This window comes from Dendropsophus ebraccatus, chromosome 3 (assembly GCF_027789765.1).
Source record: "Dendropsophus ebraccatus isolate aDenEbr1 chromosome 3, aDenEbr1.pat, whole genome shotgun sequence".
NCBI classification, from domain to species: domain Eukaryota; kingdom Metazoa; phylum Chordata; class Amphibia; order Anura; family Hylidae; genus Dendropsophus; species Dendropsophus ebraccatus.
The window spans coordinates 51,950,749-51,976,449 of record NC_091456.1 but is presented as its reverse complement, the minus strand read 5'-3'; the positions used below and the strand labels follow the sequence as shown (position 1 = coordinate 51,976,449).

At 43.3% G+C, this 25,701-nt stretch overlaps 1 protein-coding gene across 1 annotated transcript; it reads right to left on the bottom strand.

The window, feature by feature from the left end:
- Nucleotides 1–208: 208 nt before the first annotated feature.
- On the bottom strand, nt 209–24,360 carry LOC138785621 (fructose-1,6-bisphosphatase 1-like). Its single transcript, XM_069961760.1, has 7 exons — nt 24,044–24,360; nt 9,193–9,355; nt 6,584–6,676; nt 4,553–4,693; nt 3,528–3,665; nt 2,572–2,691; nt 209–556 (listed from the first exon to the last, which is right to left on the bottom strand). Exons 1-7 carry the CDS (start codon nt 24,211–24,213, stop codon nt 365–367), a joined length of 1,017 nt encoding a protein of 338 aa, XP_069817861.1. The 5' UTR covers nt 24,214–24,360; the 3' UTR covers nt 209–364.
- Between the last annotated feature and the right edge of the window lie 1,341 nt (nt 24,361–25,701).

Sequence of the window (25,701 nt, the reverse complement as noted above, 5' to 3'; positions counted from 1 at the left end):
TCTTTACAGTAGCTGAAACTGTCAAAATGAGAGAAAAGGTCTACAGCTCAAGCATTTGGTTGTATTACTGCTTGTGATTCTGCACAAACCATTACTTGTTATGTACTAGGGAACAATTACACATAATGGTGTGTACAAAATCACGTTAATACAACCAATTACTTTGTTCTGAACAATCCTTTCTGATTGACAATAACAGATATACGTCTTACAAGCTTATTATAAAAATTTATTTATGTGTCTTGATAAAACTGGCACTTTATGTATCAATGTAAGAAAGTTGTCATCTTGAATATATTTGAAATATTGCAGACATGGAATATTTTCTTTGGTCCTTTCGCCAACAGTTGTGTCCAGCAGCTCTTCATTTCTTGGCATGTTTTTTGAAAATTTCAATGTATTCCTTAACATCTTCTGGGGAGCCTAGGGCTATGGGCATCCTTTGATGTATGCTTTCGGGTACAATATCCAGAATATTCTCTAGTCCATTGGTGGCTAGGCCTCCAGCTCTTTCCATGATATATGCCATGGGGTTGCACTCATACAAGAGTCTCAGCTGTTAAAAAAGGGTGACATCAACAGGAAATCAACAGCAGTCAGAAAAGAGAATAAGCCATCACAATACATATACATTTATAGATTAAAGGAGATTTTCAGTTATAAAACATTTAACCCTGTTCAATCCCCACCCATAAGCTAATCTTATTTGAAGTAGGTTTCTATTACATGGACTGTCTGCAGCACATCCTGACTCACACCCTGAGGCTGGGTTCACACTACGTATATTTCAGTCAGTATTGTGGTCCTCATATAGCAACCAAAACCAGGAGTGGATTAAAAACACACAGGCTCTGTTCACACAATGTTGAAATTGAGTGGATGGCCGCCATTTAATGGCAAATATTTGCTGTTATTTTAAAACAACAGCTGTTATATTGAAATAATGGCCGTTATTTACTGTTATATGGTGGCCATCCACTCAATTTCACCATTGTGTGAACAGAGCCTGTCTGTGTTTTTAATCCACTCCTGGTTTTGGTTGCAATATGAGGACCACAATACTGACTGAAATATACGTAGTGTGAACCCAGCCTCAAGCTGCTAAAAATCCTCACTTGCTGGTCTTCTCTGTCTCCACTCCTCTGTCCTCCCCCTCCCTTCTGAGACAGAGGTAACAGGATCTCTGTCTCTTCTGTTGCCAGGCAAGCTATAACACCTCGTCTGTAACCCCGACCAACATGGACATTACACAGTTATCACCTGATTAAGGGCAACAGCCTCTCCTGAGAAGTTAAAGGAAAAGGAGACCCTGTTGTTTTATCTCTTTCTCTAATCTATATATGTAGATGAATAGATAGACAGAAAAAAATGTAGATGTTTTTACTGTGCAAAGCAGCCAGTGGGGGGCAGATACTACAATACAGGGGCAGGTACCCAGCAGTTGGGAGATGTATGCTGGGAGATGTAGTTTCCCAGCCGGGTGCTATGATGTAAAACAGGAATTGTTTGTGAAAGTTTGAATCTGGGGCTAGGAGCAGCGTAGACAAGTGGGAAAGCTGTCAGTCAATTGGTGAAGGATTGGTGAGTGAACCTATATGCTTTTTGTGTATATTTTTAATGGGATCGCAGGCGTTCCCCTTTAAGGCTCTTTCAATTTCTACATTTATAATGAAAACCATATCCCAGTACAGAATCACCATAGGCTCCTGCTGGACACCAATTATTTTCAATGTCCCCTGTTAGTTTCCCCCAAGGTGTCCTTTGTTCTGATGGGGAAAGTGCTGTATGCAATACTAATTTTTAAGTCAAGTAGGGCAATGTTTAATGTAAAAACCACCTAGACCAGTGGTTCTTAAACTTTTTGTTCTCAGGCCTCACCAAGCAATCCATGTTGGTGCTGGGGCCTCAAAAACAAACACATATTTTTACACAGTGTCAGACAGCACCATATAGTGCACATAATATCCCAGAGCAGCGCCAACTCACCAGCATAGTGCAGAAATAAATACTACTCCACCTGTATAACACAACACCCCACTGCACCAATACATACTGCTCCACCTGTATGACCCCACATCACGCTGCACCAATAAATATTGCTCCACCTCTATAATTCAACACCACTCTGCACCAATATATACTGTTCCAACCGTATAACCCAACCTCACACTGCATTAGTACACACTGTTCCACCTGTAAATAAGCACTGCAGTGCAGCACTCTTGTCTCCATAACCCATCCCTCTACTCATCTGGCAGTATACACACACACAAACATATACAGGCAGACACACATAGACAGAAACACATACATAACACACATATACATACAGCAACACCGACTTTCCAACTTGTTTCTTCATTATTCCAATGGTGACATTTCTTGAGGCATAGTGAGTACTATTATCAAACTGTAATGGCTTTTTTTTATTCTGGATTGATCCCTGCTGTATTAGGGCCTTATGTGTGGCTTTACTTTGTCAATCTATGTGCTACTCAATCTTTACATTTTTGCTAAAATTGATTGCAGAAAGTTAGGGCAAGGTATATTTAAAAAAAGGATATAATTTACCTTTCCCTTTGGACTTTTCACATTTGCAGGGTACAAGAAGATTCCTCCATAGACCAATGTTCGATGAACATCTGCAACCATTGAACCAACATATCTTCCTCCATATGGGGAGCTACCATCCTAAAATACAAACCCAGTCAAAAGATAGATTTTGCAAAGGATTGACAACAAAAATATATAGAAGCCCCTTTCACATTGTGCATGGGAAAAGAAATCTCCTGAACATATTATTGGACAAAAAGGAGAACTCACTGCCCAATGAAAATGAGAAACGTTCCTTAATATTTTGATTATATATTTCTCTTTCCTGCAGGTCACAGAAGTTTCAATAAAAACAGTGTGTGAACATAGCCTTAAAGGGGTTGTCTGGCGTCAAACAACTTTTACTGCTGGTATATAGAAACACAATAAAAATATATCTTATGTTTACCTCTTCACACTCCCCTGGTGTCCTGTGGCAATGTTGCTGATGTCCCCTGTGCCTCCACTACTGAGACAAACTTGTCTCAGGAGTGACAGCATGCTCAGCCAATCACTGACCACGGCGCGGTCCCATCATGGTCATTGATTGGCTAAGCAGGCTGTCACTCATGAGATGAGTCCATCTCGGAAATGTAGGTGGTGCAGTCAACATCAGAGATGCTGCAGCAGGACACCAGGGGGAGTGCGGAGAGGTAGGCATTAAATGTTTATTGTTTTCTATATAAAGCAGCAAGATATTAAAAGTTGTGTAATGCCGGATAACCAATTTCAAGTACAGATATGTGAGCAACTCTATTATTTTAAAGGCCATCCGCTATTTAGGTATATAGTTTAAATTTTGAATGTTACAACTGTATTTCCTCTTATGTAAAATAGGATCAATACCAAATATAAGAGGGCGGCAACATATCGGTACAGAGTGTGCAATTCTGGAAATGAATGCTACATAAAGAATTTGGCACCTGTATACTTACCTCAGGAAACTTTTTCTTCTTGAGATACTCTGTAACTGCTGCATCAAAGTATTTAGCGTAGCCTTCATTAAGACTGTAGATGTTGCCTCTTGGCTTAATTTTTACATTTCTGTTGACCAAGATAAATTCTCCAATTGCCTAAAACACACATACATTTTTATTTTTACTTAAAAACATCAATCATTTTTTTTTTAAATAATTTCTTTTTCTGTGTGCACCAATAACACAATAGGAAGAATTGGCTGACACTTTGCTACTAACCAGCAGTTTAACCAGTTTTATGGCCAGAAGTTTTATCTAGATAATTTGAGCCTTTCAGGGTAATTTGTGGGTATAAATGTTAGTTGTTGCACACAAGCTGACATTTTCTTTAACCCATTTTTGCACTTTAAGGTAGCTGTAAAGTAAGGTGTGGGAAAACCGGGATGACAGCAGATGCTAGCTAAAATATACAACCAACATCCTTGTACAACAAGAGATAGTTACTATCCCAGCTGTTTAACCCCTTAGATGCGGTTGTCAGTAAAGACTGACACACCTTAGGAGTTTGGCAGAGGTAATAAGTTCCTTCACAATGATTTTTGGGTACATTATATTTCTCCCTTTTTAATGGATATAATATCACCCATACTAGTTTGTAAAATAAAATAAAATAAACACTAGCAAAAGTGTTTATGGGCTAAGATATAGTATATTTTCATATGAAGAAGTGGCATCTACCATAAAAATCACCCAGCAATTTAGATGAATGTATTTGTTACATAACATTATCGGAAAGAGAAGCTTTTAACCTGGCCTAACAGGTTAAAAGTTTTTTTCTTCCGTAGACCACTGCTTGCTTGGTTGGGCTTGCTACAACTGTGGGCCACACAGGTGGTTTTTAGATCTTGCCCCATCTGTCTAAACTAGGCTTCTTGTTTTCTGTATCTAAATGTAGAATAAGCAGATACCCTCATTCATATCCTGAAATACCATGGTATACCAGCAGCTAAAACACAATTTGAAATAATTAAACTGTAACTTACAGGGTCCAGCATGAAGCAATTGACACCACACTCAGTGGCTAAGACAAGCATTGTGGCGCTTCCATATAACGCATATCCCGCTGCAACGAGATTACGTCCTGGCTGCAAGGCATCTTTTTCGTTGGGCTCCCCATCCGTTGTCTGTACAATATAGAAGTATGCAAAGTGTTCAAAAGAGTGGAGAAAATGCAACAGAAATATCTGCTGGGCTTAAAGAGAACCTGTGAGAAAGCCTCATGGAGTAATAGAAGACCATCATGTACAGTAAGTCGTTTATTACATAAGTGAAAGGTTTTCAGTACTAAAGTTGGCTCCAGTATGTCTCAGGCACTGTTATCTTTACTTGTTTATATGAATAACAATGTTTAACCTAGTGGGTGTCCTGCATTCAGTGGGATAGTTGAGAATTGAGTAGAGGAGAGCAGAGGTAGTGAGATCCTGCACCAAGCAGGGGCCTACCATCAAACAAATAGAGCATTAAAGGGGTTATCCAGCGCTACAAAAACATGGCCACTTTTCCCCCTACTGTTGTCTCCAGTTCAGGTGCAGTTTGCAATTAAGCTCCATTTACTTCAATGGAACTGAGTTTCAACCCCCCCCCCCCCAAACTGGAGACAACAGGGGGAAAGTGACCATGTTTTTGTAGCGCTGGATAACCCCTTTAAACCGAAGTTGCCAGCCGTTTCCCAAGAGGATACTTCAAGTAGGAAGTCTTCAGAACTTATCCTCTGCACTATGGTCAACAGAACCAAAAATTCTCTAGACAGCGCAAGGAGAAGATAGAAAAACATCTGGAAAGGCCTGACACAAATCAAGAAAAAGTGGCTAGTTAAGGTGCGTTTACACGAAACGATAATTGGCCCGATCAGACGATTAACGATGTCGGAGTAACGATTTTTTTTTCATAACGATCAGCGTTTAGACGGAACGATATATCGTACGGAAAATTCGCTTTGCGATCGTTTCGCGATCACTTAAGCCTATCTCACACATTGCTTAAATCGGCGAACGACTGTTTACACGGAACGATTTGCTAATTTTTTGTGAACAATGAACAACGATTTGAGAACATGTTGAAAGATCAAAATGAACGATTTCTCGTTCGTCGTTTGATCGTTCGCTGCGTTTACATGTACGATTATTGTTCGAAATCGATCGTTATCGCGCAAATTCGCACGATAATCGTTCCGTGTAAACGCACCTTAAGACTACAAAGGATTTACACCCCACAGCTGGGAACTGTAGAAGTAGAGAGGAACTAGAGGTAACAGAAGTATGCTGTGAGAAGCCAATAAAGCAGCCTGTGCCCCTCTGGAGGTGGGCACTCATGGCAATACCAAATGTATATAGTTTGGCTACTTTAGCAACTTAAAAACATATATAATTTGTTTTTGTATCACCATATTGTGAGAAATATAACCTTTTCTGTCAAAAGAACTTTATAAGGGTTTCCTTTTGCAGTAAGAATTGTTCAGAAATTGGGATGGGATGAACATAAAACTGCAATTCTATAAGGTCTGTTCTGTCACTTATGGCTTATAAGTGTACAGTAGCTTTAAAGGGGCTACACCATTGAGCAGGAAAGGTCTTACCGTTTCTGCTCTACAGCACTCATTTCCTGTTTATGTTCATTTTGGTAGTATACCTTCCGAGATGAGGGGGGGGGGGGGGGGGGGGAGTTGTATGGAAAAAAATACAGCACAATAGTGAAATTCAGTATATTGTATTTGTAAATATCACACAGTGCCATCTTCTGGCTATGGCGGGGTACTACTTCAGATGTTTTGTAACATTATTATCACATTTGTTATCTGAAACCATTTGCTCCACACTCATTTAGGTTTCTGAAAGTAATTTCTAACTATAGATACTACTTTACGAAATTTACATTTTATAGAAAATGATACACATCGATCCAAGTCTTACTGCAGATAGAGTTTCTACTGACTTATCAAAGTACATGGCTTTTTATAAGGAATTGCCCATTAGTCATAGTTTATTTAGAAATGCGGTCATAATAGCTTATCTTACCTTTTTGTATATGGCAAAAATTGTGCCAATTGAAGCAAGACAGTCAATGTTGGAGGAACCATCCAGTGGGTCAAAACAGACAACATATTTACCCTAAAATACATAAAAAAACGAATTCACTCCAATGCATATTGGTACAGTACAGTATAGTAATTAAATAAGACTAAGACTTTATGGGTCTTGCTGGGCCGCCCTGCACATCACATTTGGATTTATATTTTATTGGTAAGAAATTAACTGAAAGTGCAAGTGCAGTATTTTATTATGAGGGAAACAGTATGCCAAAGCGTATTATGTATACAGAGATGTGCGGCCCCTAGTAATACGTCCTGGAGTGTATACTATGGGGGAGATTTATCAAGCTTGTGTAAAGTAGAACTGGCTCAGTTGCTCCTAGCAACCAATTGTGGTGTCCCACCCTGGGTGTTACTATTAGTTACACCCTTTGCAAAAGCCTGTACTTTTATGTTCAAGTGGTAATTTAGTAGTACCAGAGTTTTACCACAAGATATAGCTGTTATAACTATGTGTATTCAGATATTGCACAGCTGTAGGAACCAAAGGGTTATTGTTTGTTTATGCATCACATGGATCTGCACACCAATGAGACTTCTTTCTTCTCTTTCATCTCTCTCTTTACTTCTGCACACGCACTCCTCACCCACTCACAGCACACCTTACATGCGCTGTAGGAAGGAAGTCACATGGGTGGAGGAAGTGTAGGGTGTTTTGCCTTTGGATTCTGTAGAGGAAGGACGCAAGCCAGAATGCTCTCTACATCAGTTTCATTGGGCCCTGGCTCCTGCCAGGTCCCCAGTCTAAGTTGCGGTCTAGACGAACAGAAAATGCATCTAGACACAGTTTCTTCTCAAGCAACTTCACAACACACTATGCAGTGGTAAGCTACCACTAGAGAGGACAAGACGGGGATCATCCTAACCCACGCCGTGGACCAGAGGAACAAAGTGCAGGACAGTATCCACAAAGAAGTAAAGGAACTGATCCGGATAGAGCAAAGTTGTTAGAAGCCTATGCACTCTATCTCACAGCGCGGGTGTAATCAGAGAACTCTGACCACTCTGCTAATTCCAGGTAACAAGGTCTGGGACTTGTGTCACCCTCTAGGACGGGTCACCAGACACTGGTGTGCTATAGGTGGTGTAAAGACCAGAAGAGTCAAAACACAGGCGAAAGTATTCTCTCTCTACTTTCAAGTATTCTTCTATTTCTACCTCTGAAGTTCCGGGAGAGCACGGTACTACTTGGGTTGGGACTCTCTCGACATCCTCCTCTCCGCTCTTCTGATCCTTTATTCTACCTCTCATCACGCAACTCGGTCAGCACCGCTGTATCACACCTTCTACTCTCAGTGCAGATCTGGACTCTAAAGTATTAAGTAACTTATCAAGTGTAAAGTATTGTATCCAGGCAAAGCTGTATAAACTGCTGCCTACCTCAAGTGTCTACAGAGTAAACAAGAATATATTTCTGCTAAAGAGACTCTGTGATTCTTCCCAAAGCACCGACACAGCACACACACCTTCCTTGGGTCATCTCCCCTTTCTGTGAGTGGCAAGTACCAATAGTCCGGGTGGGTCACTACTCCACTCCGGACCACGTCATAATTACCCAAGTGACCCCGCAACAGCCTGGCAGGTCACTGTCCACAGGGGAACAAGGTATAGCCAGCCCACTAAAACAAAAGCAGGTGTGGCACCATACTTGTGTGCCCAACTGGCACTGGTGTCACAACAAACTAACACCGGGCAAGGCTATATCTCGGCCAACCACCAGAGAACTGGTATCACACCTTACCATCTGGCAAGTTACCGGCCGCTCCTCCACACCAGGGGTCCCCACACAATCAGATTCCACTTTTCATTCCTCACAGACTCTTTGGAAAAAGAAAGGTGGAATCTGATTGGTTGCTAGGGGCAACTGAGCCAGTTTCACTTTACATCATGTTTTATAAATCTCCCCCTATGTGTATACACTCCGGCCAGGATCCCATAGACTGCAGTACAACGTAAATTTCCTATTAATCACGGCCGTTGTTGCAAATCCGCAACAACAGTCGTGATTAATAGGAAACTTACGTTGTGTGAAAATGGCCTAATACTATATATTAAAAGAGATTAAACAATAGTGTCATAAAATGCATCAAATGCTAAAAATTGCACAAATTGCACCTAATTTATCAATATGGTGCAGATGGAATAACAAATCTGATTCCCCCCACTAAGTATGGTACACGGTTTTCTGTAGGTTGCGTTCCCACACTTTATTTTGAGGCTCAAAACATAGCCAATAGCCATTCTTACAAATGTCATATAAACACCCATGCTGGCACCATACTGATGATAAGCAAGAAATGATGCATGGAATAAAGTGCAATATATGAATAGTTCCTAAATATCTATGTCCCAATTACAGTGGAGTGATGTTATACAGTGGAGTGATGTTATACTATCTTTGTAAATCAGAAATTGCATCAAACTGTTTTGCCATTGCAGGAAGCCAGACCATTGTGCAGCTGACTCCTCATTATGGATGGACATGCTATTAAGAAATACACTAGAAAACCACAATGTATACAGAGGCATACTTACCCTCTTATCGCCCTCCACAATAAGAGCATGTGGGTCTTCTTCCGATACCAAGACACAGGTACTGAATGAGGCCTTCAGCATGTTGACAACCAGGTCATTTGAAAGGACGTCCAGCTTTTTTACTTGGTCTCCAGTTACATTAGTGGATCCAGCAATTCCATATCTAAGAGGAAGCACAAGTACAGCTGATAAGTACTGGAAGATTTTTAACTAGAAGTAATTTACAAATCTGTATAACTTTTTGACACCAGTTGATTCAAAAACTTTTTTTTTTCCTATAGAGTATCCCTTAATGTGAAACAGTGTTCCTAGAGTAGTGCTCTATTCTGGGGTCATCTACCTTATGACAAAGAAGAGTAGCACAGGACTTGTACATCAAAGGCAACACCCCATGCCACATTTACACTTTGTGCAGCACAACATTGTAAATAATACATTCATCTTGAGTTGGAAAAACATGTCATTGTTTTATTCACAGTTCTTATTTATTTGCAGGCATTAAAGTGGAACTATCAGTAGGTTAAAGAAATCTAACCTGCTGATACCCCTAATGCCCACGGGGCACAGAGGAAGATGGTATGTGTCTTACCTTTCCCCTTGGCACCGTTCCTGGGCAGTTAGTAATTGAATTCACTTCCTGGAGCACCGTTAGGTGCACTGCCCCACCCCCATCACACTGAGCCAGCCCGCTCCTTCTAATGATAATCAATGGAGTGGGTGGGCTGGATCAGCACAATAGGGCGGTGCTCCTAACGTTTCTTTGGGCCATGGATTCAACTACTAACTTCATGGGAAAAGTGCTGAGGAGGAAGATAAGAGAGATACCTTCCTCCTCAGCGCCCATTGCGCATTAGGGGGCTATCAGCAAGTTAGATTCGTCTTACCTACTGATAGTTACCCTTTAAAGGATAGTTCCATGTGGGTGTAATATCTAAGGATTCTTTACTGTATTGACTACAGTGCTCAGAACCCCATGGGATTAGGGGATGCAGAATGTTTAATATTGCAGCCTGGGGCCTAATGAAGGCCCCTTTAAAGTAATACTGTCACTGGTGATCATAATCACGCATAACAGTATCCCTTTAACAAGTTTTTAATTAGTTTTTGAGCCAAACCAAGAAATTAATTCAAAATAATTGAACCAGGAGAAATGGTAAACCAATGTATGGTTCAATCAGATTTTATTGAAAATATAACATAAGGTAACACGTCATATAAAGCATATTGTTATACACAGGACTAGCCAGATATCCCTCCGAAAAGGGCTCAGTCAAAAGGTGGCTCCTGTAGGGAAACGACCAAAACAAGTGGCCCTATAAGTCAATGTAATGACAAGGAAAAAACCAAAGGCAGGTACCCATCCACAGACAGCTGTTTGGGGGGGACGAGATTCTGGCTAGGTGGGAGCAATGCCTAGTAGAGCCATAAAGGAAACAGATCACTGATCTCAGGGAGACCAGCCAAAGATAACAAAGCTGCCGGCTAAAGCACCCAATACAGTAAAATCCTCCCTGGTATATATATAGCATATTGTGTGATAAGACCAAAACATGCAAATGGTACACATGTACCAGGTGCAAATGTACAAGCTGTAAGAACTTATGCAGAAAGGTAAGCAAGCAAAAATGAGCAGGTTCACCACAGGGAAGTATACACACCAAGGTATGCTAAAGTAGCATTGGTACAAAACAGCAGAGAAGTTTTTTGTTTTTGTTTTTTGCAGGGGGGGGGAGGAGGTAAGAACAGAGGAAAATAAAATAAAGGGGGGAGTTTCCATTCAAATCTCTCACAAATTACATAGAGTAATTCTTTAAATAATAACCACAGACACCATATTTTATTGTATGCACAAGCCTAAAGGACAGAAATGGCTGCACATCGCACCCATGGTTGACACAAAAGCTTGTTCAGCTACATTAAAAACCAACATCAGAGGTTAGTATATAATTTGATCAAACCATATTGCCTTATGTACCATGTGCAGGTCTCTGATACACGAGTCCCTAACCAAAAACACTGTGCCGGTCAGCGAACACAAACCCCGCAAAGCATGCACATGCAGGGAAGGAGGGCCACGGAATGGCCCTGCAACCCCAATGTCACAGGACCAAACCCCAAGGGCCCCCCCAAACCACGTAGGCACCACGGCGAAAGATGCCACCAAGCAACACAAGTGTTTTATATTTTATTGTATGTCTGTCCCCTAAGCAAGTCTGTGGAAAGCAGTTCTTCCATTCCTTGAATGGAGGTAAATTCGGACACCCATTCCATGAGGAAGGAGGGAGTAGTCGACTTCCAATGTATATTAGACACATTTATTTCAGCTAATGTGTAACTTAACCACATGTTGCTCACATCGCCCAAATAAATGGCAGTTCTTACACCACACTTTCCCTTAATGACTATTGATCAATCTAACCCTGTAATGTTACATCACTAAAATGTTGTCAATGTTTGCCCAGCAAACGTTTCTATCAATACTTAAAATCAAGCCTTAATTTTTTTGCAGCCAACAGCAAGGTTCAATCAATGCCTGGGTAACACGTAAAACCTGTTATCTGTATTCCTCCTCCTTCTGCTGTCTGTGCAGAGTCAAAGGTTAATAGGTAAGCAGGTTTGCTTTAGAGACGTGTTTTGCAGCAGAGGAATGTAGACTTGGTAAACAACAAGGTACTTTGGTTTCCCACATACAGAGAACATTTACCTCATCCATTTCCATAGGATTAAAGCACAAAGGATGACCATACACGTCTTAGAGTTCCAATTACATGGGCAATTATTTGTCTATACGGGCTTCGATCAATGATATAGGAACTTGATCTGTGCTTATTTACTTATATTTTACTTTTTATTCTAAAGAAGCTTCCGTAACAAAAGTCTGTCATAATCTTCTGAGGGCCAAATTTAAAGGTGATAGCTGTGTACTTCTCCTAGATCTCTCTGCAGCATTAGACATTAGACCACCAGCTCCTCCTCAGTATGCTTTACTCTATAGGCCTCTAGGACTCTGCTCTTTCCTGGTTTTCCTCCTATCTCTCTGGCCGCTCCTTCGGTATATAATTTGCTGGCTCAACCTCATCTTCTCTTCCCGTTACCGTTGGGGTTCCTCAGAGATCAGTCCTGGGCCCTCTCCTTTTCTCACTCTTCACTTTCCCAATTGGACAAACTATCAGCAAGTTTGTTTTTCAGTACCATCTCTATGCTGATGATACCCAGCTGTATACCTCAATCTTACTAAAACTGAGCTTCTTATATTTCCTCCCTCTGCTAACCATCCTAATCAGCTAACCTGATATTTCCATACCATGTCCTTCACTCTTTATGCTCAATCTCTTTCACGTTCTTGACTTGTCTCTAAAATCCGTCACTGTAGAATCTGCTAAAACTCTCATTGTTGCTCCGATTCATTCCCGTCTTGACTAATGCAATTCCTTACATATTGGTCTTCCCTTTTCTAAGCTCTCCCCCTCCAGTCCATTCTTTTTTTAAACTCTTTTTTTTTTTTTTTATTAGAGATGTATAAAGATCATTATGTAAGACGTCAAGAATTACATTGGAAATGTACAGAAAGTGATAAGGAGCTTACAATTTGTCTCACAATGGTATAAACATTACAAAATTCTTGTAAAACAGAACATAACATATAGTTAACTGAGCACAAACAGAAATGCAGAAAGTAGCATTTTGTTGCTGTAGGGTAACATACCTGTATCAGAGGAGGTGTATCACCTTCGTGACACGCATATGTAATCAGGGGTTGGGTAGGTCATCTGGTGAAATCACCGTCAATGGAGATGCACACCATGCATCCCAAATTTTATTAAATTTTGTGGGGCATTTCCTATGCAAGTACACTATCCGGTCAAAGGAGACAGCCACTTTGACCAGCGTTATCCACATAGTCTTCGTGGGCGTTTATCTATCCAGAGGAAGGCTATCGCTTCTCGGGCTAGAAAGAGGGCTTCTCTGAAAAATATGCATGTGTGGTGGGTCCACACCTCCTCACTAAGTATGCCAGAAAGACAGACGGTGGGATCAAAGGGAACATGCATAGTACAAATATCGGTTAGAATGCTTACCACATCGTTCCAGAATCTCACTATCCTAGGGCATACCCAAACCATGTGCCAAAAATCGGCAGGTTCAGTGTGACAGTTGGGGCATGTAGGAGCAGGGTGTAGGAGCAGGGATCTTTCCCATACAGTTGAGCCGCACAGGAGTGAGGTAGCATTGGTGTATAATATATAATTGGGTTAGTCTATTATTTACAGATGGAGAAATATACTGATGAGAGATTCTACTATGCCGTCAAACTTCTCTGTCGACATTGCTGGAATCAGGGATTTCCATCTTTCCACTCCTGCCGCCGGTGAGTTGGTTGCTTTTGTTTGAATAAGATATGAGTATAACATGAATATAAGCCCCCTAGGGCCTTGGCATTTTGGGATATGAGGAAATCGGTGGGTCACATATCGAAATTCTGCTTGGAGAGCGTGACGCATCTGTAAGTATCTAAAGAAATATGTGAATATTATGACGCCTTTTAAGGTCATCAAAGGACCATAAAATATTATCAGGTCTGTTAAGCGGGTTTCCCCAAGTTGTATCCAATATTGGACATCCAGGAAGGATAAAAGATGGGGAAATCCCACTGAGTGCCATAAGGGCGCTTCCTCAGGAGTATCCACAAATGCTATAAGTCGTTTAGCTGCAGTCCATACCTGCCTTGCTACAGTGTAAATGGGCAGTAAGGAGTATATAGACACAAACTATGCAGTGAAAACTGACCACAGGGAGGGAAGATCCACACAGTCCAGTAAATGCTTCTCAAAATTTGTAGGGCATATCAGTTCCAGGAGTCAAGATGTTGGAGCTGACCTGCCAGATAATATAAGTACAGGTCTGGAAGAGCCATCCCTGCCATATTCTTAGGCGTTGTAATTTGGCTAACTGAAGTTTCGAGCCGGATGCCCCATATAAAGGTAATTATAACTGAATCTAAGGTCTTAAAGAATACCTTCGGAATTGTGATATAAATATGTTGTAGTATATATAAGCACTTTGGCAAGACTACCATTTTAATTAGGTTTATGCAGCCTGCTACAGACAACGGCAGGGGGCTCCACACTATGAATTTGTCATCTTGGCACTGATTTTTATTCCTAAATAACGAAAATGGTCAGTGACTATTACCCCATTCACTCTGGTGCCTAGCAGTCCCGCTCTGCTGGGGTGTATACTGTATATAGTAAAAAGGATTTACTCCAGTTCATACAAAGTCCAGTGTATGTACCCAAGTCATCAAAGCATCAACATCCGAGAGGAATAGTGAGAGATCATCGGCATATAGCCCTACTCTATCTTCACCACATGAATGTGATATTCCAGCGTATATGGGGTCAGAACGTATCATAGCTGCCAACGGCTCCATAAGTAAAATAAAAAGGAACGGGGAAAGGGGACATCCCTGGCGTGTGCCTTGTTTAAGTGTGAATGGGGAAGATACTATACCATTTAAGCATATAGTGGCAATCGGGTTGCTGTACAGGATTTGAATCCAAGTCATAAATGTGGGTCCAAAACCAGATTTACGCAGCACCCCCCAAAAAAAAGGTCACTCAATAGAATCAAATGCCTTGGCTGCATCTAATGCAGCCAAGGCCCAGTTTGCTTTCTGGGAAACACCTCTCTGGACTACTATGGGTGACCTCCTAATGTTGTCTGAGGTGCTGCGGCCAGAGACAGATCCAGATTGGTCAGAATGTATAAGTAAAGGGATTATTCTATTCAATCTATTGGCTAAGACTTTTGTTAGTAATTTGTAGTTGGAGGGATATAGGTTGACATCAACTACAGTCAAGGGGGTCTTTATCAGGTTTCAGTAATAACACTATGGTAGCATTGTAGAAGGAGTCAGGGAGTTGCTTAGTATCAAAGGTTTTCTCATAAACCTGTAGTAATGGTGGTTACAAATTATTTTTATATTGGATATAAGCCTCTAAGGGGAGGCCATCAGGGCGTGAGGCCTTACCTCTAGTGGAGTCTTTAATAACTACTTCCAATTCTGTAAGAGAAATCGGGCCTTCCAGTACTAAGTAGTCATTGTCTGTGAGGGTAGGGAGGGTGACTCGCGCTAAGTAGATTTCAGAGGTGGACTGGGTCAGTCTAGATTGATAAAGAGTCTGATAATAATCAGTAAATCGATTCAGAATGTGCACACTGGAAGTTAGGGTGTCCCCATTTCCCGCTGCTATAGGTAGAATGGCTGGAGAGGCTGTATTTTGGTGGATAAGGTGTGTCAATAATGAGCTGGACTGGTTCCCTCCAGTCCATTCTTAATGCAGCATCCAGGCTCATCTCTCTGTCCAGCCACTACACTGATGCCTCCCCCCTGTGCCAGTCACTAAATTGACTCCCTATTAAGCACAGGACACAATACAAACAGTTTCTGCTCACCCATAAAGCTCTCCACGGTGCTGCACCTGCCTACATCTCCTCTCTCTCATCTCTATCTACCACCCTACCTGTGCTTTACGCTCCGCTAATGGCTTATACCTGACATCCTCCATAATCTGCACTGCTCACTCCCATCTTCAGGACTTTACCCGTGCTGCACCAGTTCTATGGAATGCATTACCCAAGAAAGTCACACCAGTAAACCCCCACAACCACCACTAACACACAAACTTGAAGCACTTAGACCTGGACCATAGTGACAGTGAAGCAGTTTTGCCCCTCTGCATTTTGTCTCCAACCCTCTCCTCAATGTCTGCAAGCTCTAGCAAGCAGGACCCTCACTCCTCATGTTTGACTTGATGGCTACATGTGTATGTCTGATTTTTGGATTACTGATGGACCCTGTCAACATCAATGTAATACATATGACCAGATGAAGGCAGGTTTAGCTGTTGTACCCTAAAAGGGATTTCATCCAACTTCAGGATTGGGCTGTAGAATTGAGTAACCTTTGGTTACTTTGCTATAGTTGGTGTTGTATGATAAAGATTGTACAAAACTATGGTTGCTGCACTTTCCCTGTTGCATAAAGATGTGGAGAAATGTGTTGCACATAGGCAGTACTTCTCTCACATTGTATAGCTTGGTGTTACAACAGCTTATGTACAGGATATGTGGTCAGATAAGGCTCAGAGGAGCAGATGGGATTTTCCACTTCCTTTAAAAGAATATATAATGGTACCATTGTATATACAGTAGATCTAAAATGTACTGCGGGCATGAATGTGTTAATATTCACATGTTCAGCCCTTGTGTGCTTAGCCATGCCTATCACTCTTTGTGTAGTACAATACACTGCATACACTAGTTTTAGATATATCACAAAAAGGCCTAGAAACAAGATGGAGCCTGCATAGGTGTGCACCTATTTTCTTGCCAATCCTGAATAAACAATGAATGTGCACATTATAGAGATCCTTAGGGAATCCAGCCAATGTGCCTGTGCCAACCATATCAAAGTCCAATTGTAAATCCGCGTTTCTTAATGCCTGGTTTTCACCTGTAGGAAGCAGGCGCTATAGTTATTTTTTACCTATAGAAACATGATGTAATGCTTGGTACAAGGGTGTAACACAAAAGTCAAGCTGCATGATGCCACTTTTGTGCCATTTGGAAGTTATGCACAAGGCCCTGTTCACACTATGCACTGCAAGATTCCGTGCAGTGCCCATCGCCCAACACCCCCCAAACCCCCCTCCCCCTGTGCTTAATCCTGTTTTTAATGTGTTTGAATTGGAAGGCTTGCGTGCCTCCGCGCCTCTCTGCGTAAAGAATTAACATGTCTTGAGCGGAGAGGTGCTGAGGCGCACAAGCCCTCCCGTTCAAAGATATTGAAGGCAGGATTTGGCAAACAGAATCTCGGTGCCAATTTCCGTAGTGTAACGGGGCCTTACTGTCATATAGCGTGCTTTTTGGAAAAAAAACGAACAAATCAAATTGCAATATACTTTTTGTTTTTTTTTAAGTTTAAATCAACATTATACATACCCTCTGTGCCGATATCTGGTATTTTTTTCTGTACAAAAAAAGAGACCAAATACAGGAAGTCCCAGTCCTCACATGTACAGTCACACAAGGAAACACACCAGTTCATCATGCAGGTTGTATAACAGCAGAGGGCAATTAACTTAGGCTTATTATATTATTAACTTTTGCCAATGATATCATCAACTCTACATGCTTAGCAGGAGACAATGCTCTTTGCTATGCAACAATTCAGTCAGTATAATGTCACTGTGTGGTACAGGTTTTGGTGCTGTACAGGAGAGCTGAACATACAATGCAAGTACCCCCAAGATTCTCTGCTACTGAATGTGGACACACAGCAGCTGTACACATTGTGAAGGGAGGGAAGTGAAGGGAGACACCTAGTAGCCATATGTATAACGCGGATTTAAACATATAAAACATAAAACAAATAAAGCGAGTAGGGCTGGGCGATATGGGCAAAAAATAAAATCTCGATTTTTTAAAATTGTTTGACGATTCTCGATTTAAATCTCGATTTTTTTCCTTTTTTGCTAAATAAACAGAACATTTTCTCCCTGCAGCATCAGATACTATTTTAATATTTTAGACAACAACTGTATTGATTTCCAGTGTAACAGAGGCCCCATATAGTATAGGAAATCATGTTTGTGCCTCCATCTACGTAGGGTGTAGTAGTGGAGGTACAGTGGATAGGGGGTGTAGTAGTACAGGTATAGATGAGGGGTGACTGGGGTAAAACTGAAGGGGACTGGGGTGACACTAAAGGGGACTGGGGTGACACTAAAGGGGACTGGGGTGACACTAAAGGGGACTGGGGGACACTAAAGGGGACTGGGGGACACTAAAGGGGACTGGGGTGACCCTGGGGGACTGGAGGGACAATGGGGGACACTAATGGGGACTGGGGTGACACTGGGGGACACTAAAGGGGACTGGGGTGACACTAAAGGGGACTGGGGTGACACTGGGGGACACTAAAGGGGACTGGGGTGACACTAAAGGGGACTGGGGTGACACTAAAGGGGACTGGGGTGACACTAAAGGGGACTGGGGTGACACTGGGGGACTGGAGGGACAATGGGGGACACTAAAGGGGACTGGGGGGACACTGAGGGGACTGGGGGGACACTGAGGGGACTGGGGGGACACTGAGGGGACTGGGGGGACACTGAGGGGACTGGGGGGGACACTGAGGGGACTGGAGGGACAATGGGGGACACTAAAGGGGACTGGGGGGACACTGAGGGGACTGGGGGGGACACTGAGGGGACTGGGGGGGACACTGAGGGGACTGGGGGTGACACTAAAGGGGACTGGGGTGACACTAAAGGGGACTGGGGTGACACTAAAGGGGACTGGGGTGACACTGGGGGACTGGAGGGACAATGGGGGACACTAAAGGGGACTGGGGGGACACTAAAGGGGACTGGGGGACACTGGGGGACTGGAGGGACAATGGGGGACACTAAAGGGGACTGGGGGGACACTGAGGGGACTGGGGGGACACTGAGGGGACACTAAGGGGACTGGGGGGACACTGAGGGGACTGGGGGGACACTGAGGGGACTGGGGGGACACTGAGGGGACTGGAGGGACAATGGGGGACACTAAAGGGGACTGGGGGGACACTGAGGGGACTGGGGGGACACTGAGGGGACTGGGGGGGACACTGAGGGGACTGGGGGGCCACTGAGGGAACACTGAGGGGATTGGGGGGGGGACACTGAGGGAACAATGAGGGGACTGGGGGGGACACACTGAAGGGGACTGGGGGGGGACACTGAAGGGGACTGGGGGTTGACACACTGAAGGGGACTGGGGGTTGACACACTGAAGGGGACGGGGGGGGGGACACTGAGGGAACAATGAGGGGACGGGGGGGACACTGAAGGGGACTGGGGGGGAGGACACTGAGGGAACAATGAGGGGATTGGGGGGACACTGAGGGGACTGGGGGGTGACTGGTGCAGCTGGAGGTGATTGGAGCAGGAGGGCACATACATCTCCTCCTCCTCTCACCTCCACACACACGCTCCCCTCCCGGCCAGATATGGAGGTCCCGGGTCTGTGGAGGAGGAGGCCGCAGGGACTACAGTAGGTGGTGATCGCGGCGCTGCGGGTCACGGAGCTATACAGCGGGAACGGGGGTCTGCAGCGAGACCCCCGTTCCCGCTGTATAGCTCCAGGACGAGCAGCGCCGCGATCACCACCTACTGTAGTCCCTGCGGCCTCCTCCTCCACAGACCCGGGACCTCCATATCTGGCCGGGAGGGGAGTGGGACGCTCAGTGGAGGGGGCGGGGGCAGGTCAGCGGCGGCGCTGTCAGTGGCTGGAGGCCGCCGGCACTGCACCGCCCCTCTCCAGCCTGGCCACCCAGCATCTTCTCCCCGCTCACCCACACCGCCCCTCTACGGATCTCCCGCCGGCCTGCACCGCAACCCCCCTTCCTCTCAGCTCCTCCCCGGCACCGCAGCCCGAAATGATTTTTTGTGAAAATCGAATTTACGATTTTCACAAAAAATCAAATCGATTTCAACGTTCTGGACGATTAATCGAATTAATTCGATTAATCGCCCAGCCCTAAAAGCGAGTATATATAACTGCTTACAATTAGATTGTTTTTTTGTTTTTTGTTTTTTGCAATAGTTCCTCTTTAATTTCCATAGGGTGATATTGTTATATTAAATTTCTCTTAGCTGTTGTGTTGAAGACATTAGGGGAGATTAATTTATGCAATTTTGGCAGTTTTCTGGTATTTGACCAACACTATACCTATGAAGGTCTGCTAACACTCCTAATGATGCACAGAAAATCAACATTGGCTTGGCAATAGGGTGTAACCAATTAATAAATATCTTAGGGATCAAGTGCCAATGAAAACCTGGGCTTGTTTAGTAGCCTGCTCTTTGTTCATCAAAAGGTATGCAGCATGTGAGAGCAGGTGCTGCACGCTATTCTTCAGATTAATATTCCTCTCTTTTTTCTAATTGTAATTTGCTAGAGGTTTTTTTTTTTTTTTTTTTTACAGCATTTAGAGACATGCTTTACAGCAAACCCCATGGACATATGAAACAAAAGACAAGAGCTGTCTTTATTGACATGAATGAGAAAAGTTTCTGGGCATCCTCTGTGACCTTTGCAGAGGTTATTCCCCAGAGACAATGAGGCAGAGCTCTGAACATCCTCTATTGTCATATATATTGGTTTTACCTTTCACTGTATCACTTTCCAGTGGCCTCATCCTTAAAATCACAGACAGAACAGGAAGTCTCAGCTAAGTTTTAGGCTTAGTGGTGAGAGTGAAAACTGGAATCTCTCTTTAAGGCCATGTTCATACATGGCAAAACAGCAGCCGTTTTGTGACATGGCACGTGACACAGAACGGCTGCTGTCTGAGATGTTCAACCCCGCCGATACTGCAGTATCGGCCAGGTGAACATCACTTAAACTTATTTGGTGCGCCCACACTCCGATTAGCCATAGCACACAATGTAAAGTATGGCCGGGAGCCTACTTTACATTGTGTGCACAGTCTATTTCATGCGGCCGCTGTTCACTGAATAGCGGCTGCACAATATAGACATGGCAGTTTTCTGTGCGGCCACATGGAATCCCGGCCATAGTGTATACAGTATGTATACAATACGGCCGTGATCAGCCGTTGATTAGACAATGTCTGTTGTGGCAAACCTGCAACAATTTCCGTTGTTTAAAAAAAAAAAAATACCCTGTGTGAACATGGCCTAAAGGTATCTTTTTGCCGGAAATCATTCATTTTAACTTTCTGATGTAAAAAGGGGCTTTTGTGATGTAACCCTCTATAGGCCCTTAAAGCGACTCTGTACCCACAATCTGACCCCCCAAACCACTTGTACCGTCAGATAGCTGCTTTTAATCCAAGATCTGTCCTGCCGTCCATTTGGCAGGTGATGCAGTTATTGTCATAAAAAATTACTTTCAAAATTGCAGCTCCGTGCCCTACGGGCGTATCTGTGCCCTAACTTTGCACCACCGCTCCATCCCTCCTCCCTGCCCCCCTCAACATTAGGAATGCTCCAGGCAGATTGCGTCCTATTCCCCACCTGTGTTACCACGGCACATGGGCTGGATCATTAAGACACCTGTGCAATGTTCAAACAGGAGTAAATGTTCCAGTGGCATTCCTAATGATGAAGAGGGTGGGGAGGAGGGACAGAGGGGGTGGTGCAAAGTTAGGGCACAGATACGCCCGTAGGACACGGGGCTGCAATTTTAAAAGTAATTTTTTATGACAGTAACTGCATCACCTGCCAAACAGACCATGGGACAGATCTTGGATTAAAAGCAGCTATCCGAAGGTACAAGTGGTTTGGGGGGGTCAGATTGTGGGTACAGAGTCGCTTTAACAAGAAACCAATTACAAAGTCATGATAATTTGTAATCCCTGATGGGACCCGAAGCAATCAACTGTAATCTGTGGGAAAAGCTGGCAGTATGGGGGAGATTTATCAAAGGGTATAAAATTTAGACTGGTGCTAACTGCCCACAGCAACCAATCACAGCTCCTCTTTCCTTTCAGCACTGCCTAAAGCTGAGCTGTGATTGGTTGCTGTGGGCAGTTTGCACCAGTCTAAATTTTACACCCTTTGATAAATCTCCCCCTACGTGTTCAATTTCTCTACAGCGCCACCACAGGCAAAACTAAGTATTACACAGCTCTCACCCAAAGGCGTTGGGTTGTCAATGTAATGCAGAATAGCAAAGGTCCACCAGATCAAGAGCCACTCTTTGTAACTGATCTTTCAGGTGACTGAGATTTGTATTAAACACTGAACCTGTCAAGGCTTACCAGCACTGTTACTGACACAACAGTCAATATTTGTAAAGGTATAATGGTGCAATGGTAAATAATACCAGGTAAGACCTCGTATTATTCAGTAGCCTCTATTGTTTCCAGCTCTACTGTGTGACATATAATGTAATATAGATGTCCTTAGACAATAGATATTTCTAGTACAGCTATATAAAAGGACAAGGTCCCATTATACCTGTTTTGCAATTGAAGCCTTGCAAAGGCTGGAAAAGCAAAGGAGAGTTGCCTGCACAAAAGGACCACCCCTTTACTTCTGGATCTATCAGAAGTGTCTTGGGAGTAGAGTACCCCATTAACACACGGCTATACAGTTAACATAGTAGGGACCATTGTTATTCTACTTTCAGGTGTAACCTCATTATGAAGAATGGCAATCCTAATAAATACTATACCCAACAATGCAAATAACAGTTATCTTTTGAAGGGGATATAGTTTCTTTTTATAATTCTTGATTCTTCCTGTACTTCTCAGCTGCTGCATGTCCTGTAGGAAGGGGAGTATTCTTTCCAGTCTGACACAGTGCTTTCTGCTGCCACTTTTGTCCATGTCAGGAACTGTCCACAACAGTAGCAAATCCCCATAGAAAACCTCTCCTGTTTGGACAGTTCCTGACACTGACAGAGGGGGCAGCAAAGAGCACTGTCTTCCTGCAGGACATACAGACGCTGATAAGTACTGGAAGACTTGAGATTTTTAAATAGAAGAAATTTACAAATATTGTAAATATATTAAAAATTATGACTTTCTGGTAACAGTTGATTTGAAAAAAAAATAATATATTTTTCACTGTAGTTCCCCTTTAATAAATAAGGCACTGTTCAGAATGGTGCTGGGTTATTTACTGTCAAGTTATTATTGATTTTAGAGCAAAAACAGCGTACCCCGCTGCACACTTGTAGTAAGAAAAAAAAGAAACCTGATGGACCCCCAATAAAAGTTACTTAGATGAGGATTATGAAAATAAACCATGGTGGTAATGTGAACAGAGCTATACAGTGGTGCCTTGGATTACGAGCATAATTTGTTCCAGGGCCGTGCTTGTAATCCAAATCCACTCTTAAACCAAAGCAAATTTTCCCATAAGAAATCATAGAAATGCAGACAATTGGTTCCACACCCCAAAAATAATTATTTATTATTCTGAATAACATGTAAAACAAATGAAACAAACATTCAGAAACAGCAGAATATGTGATATTATAAGTTACTGTACAGTAATGGAAAGGATGGGAAACACAAGGGCGGACAGAGACTGCAGGGAGCATGAAGGACTGAGCAGGGCAGATATGGGATAGTATAGCAGCACTCTCTGTCCAGGGAGAGAGGGGTTACAGCTATGAAGAGATTACCCCCCACAGTCCTGTCCCCTGATGCAAGCCCCAGCCTGAAGTGGATTTACTATGATTTGGAAGGTGAAGGAGAGATCCTGGGTCATAGTATAGGGCTTTAGAACCCACTATGCAGACCATGCCCCTCTTCCACTCGCGCTCCCACCCAGTACAGGGAGCTCTTAAACCAAAGCAATGTTCTTAAACCAAGTCACAATTTTGAAAAACTGTGAGTTCTTAAACCAAAACGCTCTTAAACCAAGTTACTCTTAAACCAAGGTACCACTGTATTACAGTTTTCAGTCCCCCTTTTTGTTACAGAGTCTGTTACCCTTTATTCTATGGTACTTCAGAATGGATACATGTGTCTGCTGTAATCTTGCTTGAGATCTGTCATGTACCCCATAAATCCTGTAAACCTAGGACCCCTAACAATTCAGGATCCTCACTCATATGTGTATAATGAACAATGCATCCTACAATCTTTCTGTCGGACACAAATGTTTCCTTTCATTCATACGTTGCTGTTCTCAGGCTAAAGAATGACTGAACTTCTAGATTATCCACTAGTAACCCTTTGTATACATATACTGTGTGCATATACTAGCTCGTGCATTGAACAAAAGGTATATATGTATATACTGCATATCTGAGACTACTCACAGGTTGGCAAGCCCAGCCTTGCGCACAGCAGATGAGATGGCTTTGATGGCAGTGCACAGGGAATTTAGGAGCTGGGTCATCTCTCCGGTGCCCTTGGCTTTGATGCCCTCTTCCATCACAAATCGTGTCATGGTGATCACATTGGTATCAAAGGGGGCCTGGTCTGTCATGTTGGCACTTGTGGTGAAGGCACAGATGTGGGTGACAGTGGGTTGCTGGATGGACAGGGCAGCAGAGTCCCCTCACTCTGCCACTTTTATAAGAAAAGCAGTGCTCCCCTCCTCTCCAGGAACTGCCAGTCAGTCAGGGGGGCAGGCTGTGGGTGTGTGAGAGGCAGCCACTACAGCCCTGCTTTACTCCAATCACTACAGCCTCTTGTAGACATTTGTGAGAACTGGATGTGCTGTGGAGGACGTGGAGCTCAGCCTCCAGGGTGTGTGAGGAAATAAGTGTGCAGTGTGCTTTCCATACCTTCCCCCCTCCTGGATTCGGCACATATGGTTAAAGTCTACTGAAAAGTGAAAACAGGCTGAGGCACACGAGTCTGACAAAGTGCTGAACACACATACAGTATACACTGGTGCAGTCGGTTTCTTATTCATCAAGCTTCTTATTCTTGGCTATTGCCTATTATTTGCCAGTTTTGGCAGATTTAAAGAAGAAGCGTTTTTCTGCTTCAATGGTTTAGAAATAGGAAAGATTTATCAGAAATTATCATATGTCCATCTTTTACTGATTCAAGAAAGTAATCACAGGGTTAAATAACTAGGGAGCACTGGTCTCACGCTGCCAGCAAGCCAACAAAGTTCTAGGCATAAACACTGGCATCAGAGTGAGGAGATGTTAGTCTTTTTAGGTATTGGGCACAATAGTTAACATTGGAATCCTGATCACCCTGCCAGACAAAGACAGCAATGGCCCAAATCAAAGGAGAGAACATAATCATCATCTTAGGGTCACACAACTTCTTTTTTTTTCTATTGAGAGTCAAGGAACGTGCTCTCATCACCAAAGTGCTATTAAAAAAGTGTAGCGTGCCACACAAAAAAGTGCACTAGGATGCGGTCTATCGCAAGCCCACTCTGAAAAGAGATGGGCCCCCAACACACCTAATTTCCTTCCGGGCCAAAAGGCACCTGCAAAGGTCCAGGGCAAATGTCCGCTCTCAAACGAGGCCAAGAGCAGACCGGTAAACAGCTACAGCTCATACCCAGGCCCTCACCGTTTGCCGTTCAATCAAAAAGGTGGTCATTCCTGAAGGAGAACCGGGGGTGCAGGGAGGCAAGGAGCACAGATGGCCACACATGCCTCCCCTAGACCTCCGAGGGGTCCCCAAAAGGCGACCGCAACCCGAAAGATCTTAGTGACATACAAACGTGGAAAATCAACACACAGTGACAAAAAGAATAAATAAATCAGACGTGCGCTGTGCAAAACATCTGGCCGGATCTATAAAAATTCCTCATAATTTTCACAGAGCCAGAGGCCAAAAAATTAGAGGTGAGTGCTCAATGGGGTGTGAATGTGAAGTGCATGCTAGTGCCATTCCTCAGTGGGTTGCCACTCCCAGTGAGTTCCGGCACCCTGGGGTCACCACTCCCAGGGCACTTCTGCACCTCGACTCTCAACCCCCTCGAAACCTCATGGCTAGATCCAGA